General features: G+C 33.8%; 1 protein-coding gene across 1 annotated transcript; it reads left to right on the forward strand.

Moving 5' to 3' along the window:
* The first annotated feature begins 1057 nt into the window (after positions 1-1057).
* LOC116112854 (60S ribosomal protein L27a-3-like) lies at positions 1058-1689 on the forward strand. Its single transcript, XM_031398982.1, has one exon. It carries the CDS (start codon positions 1133-1135, stop codon positions 1571-1573), a length of 441 nt encoding a protein of 146 aa, XP_031254842.1. The 5' UTR covers positions 1058-1132; the 3' UTR covers positions 1574-1689.
* The last annotated feature ends 8030 nt before the right edge of the window (positions 1690-9719 follow it).

Consider the following 9719-nt stretch of genomic DNA (forward strand, 5'->3'; position numbering starts at 1 on the left):
TATAAAATAATTTTAAGCAAGCATAAAAAAAAAAATTATTAAAATCTCATTTCTAGAAGCTTTCTTGAAAAAGTAGAGTTACAATTTTTCAATCATTTCAGATGTTGCAAAGAATGGCGAAGAAGGATAAAAAGATTTTATCACATTTAAAGTTATAAAATATTAATAAATTAAAAACAAATAAAGAACTCTTAACTTGTATGTAATTGAAAAAACAAAACTTCCAAGTATTGGTTGAAGTTGGGGTATTTTTATGGACATATATATAGATTTATCATTTTAAAAAACTGTCAGAATTGTTGAAAAATAAACTCTCAAGCGTTGGTTAGGTGTTTTAAAAATCGTTACTGAAAACCCTTCAAAATCGTTACGGTGGTTTACAAGGCAAAATCGGTACGGTGGTTTACCCCCATAATCGCTACCATGAAACTTTCAAGCATACCCCTTAGGAAATTGGTTTGGTTCTATCTATATTTGTTCTATTTAAACAAATGAAGGGTTTCAAATAATTCAATCTTTTCATATTTCTTTCTTTGATTGATAAATATACAATATTTCAAATAGTCATTACTAGTGAAATCGACAGAATGTTTGGATTCAACCGGCTAAAATCCTTGATGAAACAAATAATGAATTCATGAAAGAAAAAATGAGTTTTTTTTTTTTTTTTTGGTGAAAGAAAAAATGAGTTTTAATTATGCGCAGTTTGCCACTCTTGTGACTGCAAAAATTGTCCACTTGATATTTTGATGAAGGTTAGAACTTAGAAGTAACAACTACAGCCATTGTTCTATTTATTAATTGCTTAATTTTTTTTTTATGGGTCAGTAGGTAATATTTTCGAAGTAAAATACAATTTCCATCAAAATATTTTCTCAATAATTTTTTGCAAAATTTGTTTCTTTTTTGATAAAATAATATTATAAATATCTAAATGTTTTTATTTATTAATTTTAGAAACATTTCTAAATAAGAAAAATGGAAAACATAAAACCAAGGGGAGGGGCAAAATTGTAAACTCTCTAACCAGCGCTCCCCTATATAAATACGAAACCCTAAATCACAAATGTGCGCAGCTCCAACAGGCCATTTCTCCGCAGCAAGCAGGTAGGGAGAAGAGTGAAGGGAAAAAATGACGACTAGGTTCAAGAAGAACAGGAAGAAGAGAGGTCACGTGAGCGCCGGGCACGGTCGTATCGGGAAGCACAGAAAGCACCCTGGCGGTCGCGGTAACGCCGGAGGCATGCACCACCACAGGATCCTCTTCGACAAGTACCATCCCGGTTACTTCGGTAAAGTCGGCATGAGGTACTTCCATAAACTTCGTAACAAGTTTTATTGTCCTATTGTCAACATCGACAAGCTTTGGTCCATGGTTCCTGAAGATGTCAAAAGTAAAGCCAACAAAGACAACGTTCCTTTGATCGACGTCACACAGTACGGTTACTTTAAGGTTTTGGGTAAAGGTGTTTTGCCTGAGAATCAACCTGTTGTCGTTAAGGCCAAGCTTGTCTCCAAGAATGCGGAGAAGAAGATTAAGGAAGCTGGTGGGGCTGTTGTGCTCACTGCTTAGGTTTTTTGAATTTAGTAATTTTATGATATTTTTGTTTAAGTGGTTGAATACTGTGATTTTATGAGTAATTTTGGATGTTTTTATTATTGTTAAATGCATTTGGACCGTTTCGATCATATTTTTACCTGTCCTGTTTGTTATGTTTGGTTGATAATCATCTATGAATTCCGATAATTTTATATTTAGATGTGAATTTGTCTGTCTGATCTGATTTATGTTGTTGTATCTTATGAAGGCCTTGTTTTACTAGTTTATATGGAGAAATTATTTCTTGTGTAAATCTGTGAGGCATCAAATAGGTTGTTTGGATTCCTGTGTCTCTCTTGAATCCCTTGTAACTTATAAATTGAAGTATGATTGAGCTCTTGCTGGTAAATGAGTCTCTCTATACAAGTTATTGCATAGTCACACATTCAATGGAATAGTTCACATAGAATATCAAACTCATACATATGGGATTGTTTGTTTCACATAACTCAAAACTCAACTTATATTCCTTCACTCGTCATTCATGGCCTCCTTGTTTTACTATGCAACGATTTCTTGAGCCACATCGTCGACACAGTTAGTTACCAGATCATTGATAGCTATAGTTATGAAATCACTTGTTTAAGCTTGCGGGTTTCTCATCTTCATCTTTTGATTATTGATTACTGTTTTGTTCCAATACATGTATGTATGATCCTAAGCATTTTTAAACTTGAAATCTCCCAAGTAATTCCTTTGTTAGTTTCTTACCATGAAATATTGGGCTAATTGCACGTACAGCCCCAAATTTCAAAAACTGAAACTAGTTGCTGAGTTTGCGGTTATTATATTCAAAAACTACCCCACAACAAAGCAAAAACCCTTCATCCCCACGGCAACCCCTACCATCACCAACAAACCACCATGGCAGCCTCCACTATCATTACCAAGCTCTAACCCTAACTCCCAAACAATCACAGCAGCCTCCATCCACACTACTAAATCAACACAAAAACAAATCAGCCAATTTGGTTTTTTAGATTTCAGATTTAGTTATTTTTTTTTTTCAGATCTATTCAGTTTTAAATTGAAGAGAGAGAGAGAGATGAGGGGAGAAGGAAGAATGAAGAATAAGACGGGTTGGCTATCTTGCTTTTGCTGGTCGTCCGGAATTAGTGAAGTTGTACACAGTTAGTTGACCCTTTCCAGTGATAAAAAATAATCAATAATCATTATAAGAAAAGGAAGCAAAAAAAAAAAAGGTTGTGCGTTTGGCTCTCTTTTTAATCTATATTCCCAATCCATTCTCCATATGTTTGGCACCTATTCTAGAAAATTACCTCTTTTTTTTTAATTACTTTTAGACCTCATAAGGTTATTAATTTTCACTAATGCCCCCTGAAATTTTTTTTAAAAATTAACAAAACCCCCTATCAACCCAATTTGGTCAGATTCCGGCAACCACCGCCGGTGATAGCCGATCTGTACAACGGCCTAAATTTCGACCATAATTGGCTCAATTACACCGATCTGGCCTTTTCCGGCAGATCCCCAGGATCTGGCCGGAAAAGGCCAGATCTGGCCGTCATGACGACCAAAGAATGGTCCTCCGTTGACGGTCAACGACGTCCAATCTTGGCCGTCGTTGACCGAAACACGGCCACATCTTTGGCCTTCGTTTTGGCCTTTCCGCCGTCGACGGCCATAACAGGCCCTTAGATCTGACCTTTCCCTCCGGCCAGATCCGTGTGCTCGGGCCGAAAGGCCAATAATGGCGTTACGTACAGATCCGATCGGGTCTTTGCCGTAACGAAATTTTTCAGGCCAGATTCCGCGGTGGCGGCCGGAATCGACACTGCAGTGGTGGGGTGTGTTTTTGTCATTTTATATAGAGTGGGTCCTTGTATTAAATTAGTAAACTATGGGCTTTTTTCATAAATTTTTTCAAATTTACCTCGTAATACTCCCCTATCCACACCCAATATTATCCTCAAATCCTATCCAAAACTACACTCAAACGCACCCAAAGGTTATTTTTACTAGGGTTTTGAATTAAAAGAAAGCTAAAGAGAAAGAAGAAAAAGAAAAAAAAAAACTAATTTTTTTAAAAATAAACAAAATCACAAGGTGAAAATATATCTTACGGAATTTAATAACGACGGAAGGCTAGTTTCAAAATATCAGCGGTGGTGTTTGGTATAATAACGTCAAACTCAACATCAAGTCTATGTAATTGCAATTAACCCACGAATAATTGATTGCAAGGATATGTTGTAGAATGCTCCTTCCCTGGATGTTTAAGCACTGGTTTAGGTTTGAAATTCTTACGGACTTGAAACCCCGCGTCTTAAACCTGGGCCCGCCATGAGCCACAATCTTGGTTAGTGGATTAGGTTCTTTGAATCTCGATTAATTACGCGATGGTGTCGACAGTTTCGCTCTTCCTCGTTTGGCCATGGCCATAGTTTATGAAACATTTTTTAATAAGTAATCTATTATAGATTTTTTATTTATTTATTTATGGGAATATCATATAAATAAAGGTTGGGACAATCAGTAATGAGTAAATTATAAAAGTGTTATTCTCTTGAAAGATCAAATAAGGCATAAGTTAAACAAATTGGTATGACATTTTATAAGAATAAAAACTCATTTTGAAACTCTAAATGGTGTCCTAAAAAGTGATACTTGTCACATAAGCCACTAGTTTAACATTATAATTCAAATAACCTTATATCATTAAACAATTTTGATTGAATTTTATAATTGCCTACACATAAACATGCGTATAAGTGACTTATGGTGTTAAAACTTGGTTAACTTATGATTGTGTGACTATTATGTTAAAGAATTAATGTCCATTAATTTTTTTATTGTGTTTACCTAAAGTATAGTACATGAAAAATGTTTATTTTGGTAAAGTCATAAAGGTTTATATGTCTTACACACATATATTCAAAACACCGTACTAAAAATAATATATCATGTATTTGATAAATTACAGTTATTCAATATAAGAAATATATGAGATGAAATACAATTGTTAATAATTTCTATATTCTTATTTCTAAAATGAATGCAAATTTAAATTATTATTTATTTTAATAAAACTAATTATTTTTTTAATGAAAAAAAAAAGCTATATTTTTTAAAGAGAAGGAAATAGAGAGAGGAGATGCTATGCCTACGGTGGGTGTTACTTTGTCTGTGGAGGGTTGTTGCGAAAGTTGATGGGTTTCATGCATCATGTGATTATCTGTTGCGTGTAAATCTATCATTCGATCTAGGAAAATATGTATACTGCTTGTTGTGGCCGCAAAGAAAAGCTTAAAGAATGAGAGCAAAAATGGGTAGTTTTGTCATTTAAGTGTAGTCTAACACTAATTTAACCATCATTCATAATCCCTGCTAAGTTAGTGGGGATTTAAAACGACAAAACTTGACCAGTTGTGGTCCGAGGGTGTTGGTCTCTCTCTTGAAAGGACAATCAAAGTTTACAAATCATAAGTTAGCATGCATAATCGTAGGTTGGATTATTAAGGTGCATTTGTTTCTAAATTTTTTCCCCTATCTTATTCCTATCCAATTCAAAATACTTATTTTGTTTTCCTATTCTGAAAAATACTTTATATTTTTTATCAATTTTTTTGAACCCATTAGGTTTGTTAATTAACTAAAACCAAAAAAAAAAAAAAAGTTTAGAAATTGACAAAATATCTCCACCAACCCACATTTGCCAGACTTCGACCCTACCATCAGAAGGTGCCAGAATCTGGTATAATGATGCATTACCGGCTGGATCTGGCCGTAGTGCACCGATCTATCCTTTTTCGGTCAGATCCATCGTGGATATAGCTGGAAAAGGCCAGATATACAGCTTAGTATATGGCCGTTACACGACAGATCTTTGGCTATCGTTGACCATGAACACGATCTTTGGCCATCATTGACGACAAACGAGGCCAGATCTGACCATCAATGGCCAATCTAGCCGTAGATCTGACATTTTTTTCGGTTAGATTCATGGTGGATTGACTACAAAAGCCTTATTGGTGCAGCACTGTTCGACCAAATCCAGTCGATCATGCGCCGATACAACAATTTTGACCACCCTCCCGACGGTAGTAGCCGGCTGCTAGTATTTAATGGGTCGGTGGGGGTATTTTTATTAATTTTTAATGTTTTATTACAGGAGTTGTTTTAATTAACAAACCTAGGGGGTGTTTTTTGTTAATTTTCAGTCATACCTCGTAATAACCACCACCAATTTTAATTTTTTTAAAAATATTATTCTAAAAAGTATCAAAATATGAACCAAACGCACCCAATTGTTATCCTAAGGTTGAATTGATACTACTTGTTATCCAATAATCATGTGTTAACAATAGCATGCTTAGTCCCAGGTTGACTTAATACTTGTTTCTCCCATATCATTAACATACTTCTTTTCTCACCCTAAACCAAACTAGCAATACGTGCATCTTTAACTTACATACCTCTTTTATATTTATTATATGTTATTCCTTCCATCTTTACTAAGGTCGGACCCAAGAATGAATTTTGGGGATAATTTAAAAATATGTAATAAAAAAACAGGGAAAATAAACGAGGGGGTCAATCAAGAAAAATTAATATAAATAAGGAGTTAAGCAATATCAAACTAAACTAACGAAAAATTTGTTAGTGGGGTCACCAACCCCAGTCATCATAACATAACTTCGTCTTTCTATAATATATCCCATAATATAATATTTTTAAAACCAATTGCACCCTAAATAACAATCAGGGTTTGTTTGGTTCGGGGTCATATAAGATAATAAGAGTGGGGGTAATTTTTATTTATTTTGCAAGATTCCGTTGTTTGGTTTGCAATAATAAAAATATTACGGAAGGGGGGACGGGATCCCACCAAGGAGGTGTTATTAAAAGATTATCATCAAGTAATGTGATTTTTATACCTATTTTGCTTTTAATTAAATACATTTCGGACCAATGCCCTAAATGTCTACCAAATAATCATTAGCCCACCTCCCACATTTGAAAATTTAGCTAAAATGTGGGGGGGGGAGGATATTAGATACCCTAAGGAGGTGTTATTAAAAGATTACAAGGTAATGTGATTTTTATACCTATTTTGCCTTAATTAAATACAATTTCGACACGTTGCCCTTAAATGTCTACCAAATAATCATTAGCCCAACCTCCCACATTTGAAAATTTAGCTAAAACACCTCAGCCATAAAAAAAGTTTAAAAGTTAACAAAATACCCCCAACCACTCAAAACCACCACCGGCCGATGGTGGTAGTTATCGTAATGGCGCACAATCGATTGGATTTGGCCGATCGTGTGCCGGTAAAGCCGTTTTCAACCACGACGACAAATCTGGGCATGAAACAATTGTCGTTTCACGGCCAAAGATCTGGCCATTTCACAGCCAGATTTGTGGCCATAGAAATGACCAGATCTGAAAACGCTTACTGACACATGACTAGTGACTGCTAGCAGTGGTGGCTGGCTATTGGCAATGGCTTGGGGTGGGTAGGGGTGATTTTGCCATCAATTAAAGTTTTATATGGCTGAAGTGTTTTAACAAAATTTCAAATATAGGGGGTTAAAAGAATGATTTAAATAATAATAATAATAATAATATTATATTAATATTTAAAAAGGAGGGCAATTTAGTAATCTATATAACATACTCACCCATTTATTTTCTCAACCAAACATATTAATATAACATACTTACCAATTTATTCAAACCAACTAAACACATTTCTCTAAACATTTTAGCAATCTTCAAGGTGATCTATCTTTTTATTAATATAGCATCCCTTTCTAATAAAACATTATATGAACCAAACGCACTCCTAAGGTCATGAGTTATTACCTAAACCTGAAGAAGTTATCAGTGTATTGGTGAAACCTCATGGGTTTAGAATAATTATCTTTTTTATGTATTCATATTATGATAAATTGGTAAAAGAATTATATATGAATACTTTTTTTTTTTTTTATTTAGATATAACTTAGTTAAAAAAAAGAACTTGGAATTTTAATAAACTAACAAAATGTTATGTACTAAACAAAAAAAAAAATTTTAACTTCAGTAGTGATAAATGCAATAAACGTGGCTGACTTGGGTTAAACTAAACTTGACTCAACTCAGATGGCTATGCTTCAGTATTAGTTAGTAGATAATGGTAGTATGGTACGCATAAACTATAGAAAATAGTGTAGAAAGATTGATTAAACCTCAAATTTCACAAATAATACTAATGACGATTGCGACAACAATTGTCACCACCCTCACCTTAAGGGAGCGTTTTGATCTTATAATAGTTCATTATAGAGGATATTATATTAATGGAATAAAAAATTACTTTGAAGATTATTGAGAATGTTTAGAAAATGTGTTTCGTTGGTTCGAATAAATTGGTGAATAATATGTTTGATTGAGAGGATAAATGAGTCGGTATGTTATTTAGATTACTAAATTGTTTTTTTTTTTAAATATTGATATAATAGTATTTTTTATTATTATTTTTTGAATTTTTTTTAACCCTCTACTTTTCAGATTTAGCAAAAACACCCTAACAACCAACAAAAACACCCTTACCCACCCCAAGCCACAGCCGACAGCCAACCAACACCATCGGCGGCCGCCAACAGTGCCACAGATCTAGCCGTGAGCCGGTAATGTCATAGATCTGGCCACGATTGTTTCGTGACTAAAGATGTGGCTGTTTGACAGACACATCTTTGGCCGTGAAACGATAATAGATCTAGTTGTGAAACAGTCAGATCTGGCCATTTCTGACCATGGATCACATATCCATGGTCGAAAAAGGCCTCACCGGCGCACAGTCGGCCATATACAATCGATCGTACGCCATTATAACGACTTTTGACAGCCTCCGACGGCTGGCGGTGGTGGCTAATTCTTGGTACAATGATATTTTTGTAAATAATGACAATAACAAGGGCAATGTCGTTCAAAAAATTTAAAAAGTGAGGACAAAAGGGTCTGTATGAGTGAATTTAGTGTTTTGTAAATCTTAACAAATATAAGACTAATTTGGACTAAATGCTCAACTGTTTAGGGGTAATATGAGAAATAAAATTAGATTACCTTGGGTAAGTTTTAATCCCCCCACCCCCCAAAAAAAAAAAAATTTTGAGAATAATTTTTTACAAACCAACCAAATATCATCGTCTGATAAATTAAAAAAATATTATCCCAATTATGAAATATTATACCCATCCAAATGAGAAAAGATAATTTTTTTTACTTTTTACTTTTTAGCTTTTCTTCATGTTCAGTTAGGGTCAAATTAATGGAACTATATTCTACAGCGCACACACACAAAAGTAGTGAAAAATACACTTTATTTGACATGGCCCAATCCGTAAATAAGGGTTCTGGTCTGGTCAATGCGTTGAACCAAATGAATGGCACAAAATAAATTCACTGTGTTAGATAGCTACGTTTTATTATTATACTAATAATGTTACATTTATACCATCCATTACATTATTTTCATTACACCATCATCATTTTACTAATAATTATTTTATTATAATATTAAAAATTAAAAATAATTAAAAATTTACATGGATGTGGGATATATCACATCATGGTGTAATAAAAATGGTGTAATGAGTAATGTAAATGTAGCATTACTCTTATTATATTCACATAAATTGTTCATATTTATAGTATGCTTAGAATATAGTCCACTTACATGAAGGATGAACATGGTCTGTACAATTTTGCAAATTATAATTATTATTAAAGGTAAAATATGACATCTGGCTAAGCCACCCACTATTTGTAGGACAATTATGGCAATTTCATTTTATTTTTGTCAAGAAACCCAACTTAATAAACTTATACCCAAAACCAAAATATCTTGTAAAAACCATCCCTGGTAATTGGGTGATGTGATAGAGACTCTTAAGTGTATTACAAACCACTATGGGTTATTGAATGGTGCGATAGAGACTCTTAGGTATATTACAAATCACCCCTAGGTGACGGAGTGATACGACAAAAACTCTTAGATGTATTACTCAAAAAGTCATGAGTTCTATTCTCTTTGGTTGCTAATAGGGGTATCCCAAGTTACCAAAAAAGAAAAAAAAAAACTTGTAAATTGCCTAATACTTTAGGTGACCCT

This window comes from Pistacia vera, unplaced genomic scaffold (genome assembly GCF_008641045.1).
Source record: "Pistacia vera cultivar Batoury unplaced genomic scaffold, PisVer_v2 Contig67, whole genome shotgun sequence".
Taxonomy (NCBI): domain Eukaryota; kingdom Viridiplantae; phylum Streptophyta; class Magnoliopsida; order Sapindales; family Anacardiaceae; genus Pistacia; species Pistacia vera.

What these genes read in the sequence shown, in the direction of transcription:
- LOC116112854 (XM_031398982.1), top strand. Translation starts at nt 1,133, where the DNA reads ATGACGACTAGGTTCAAGAAGAACAGGAAGAAGAGAGGTCACGTGAGC.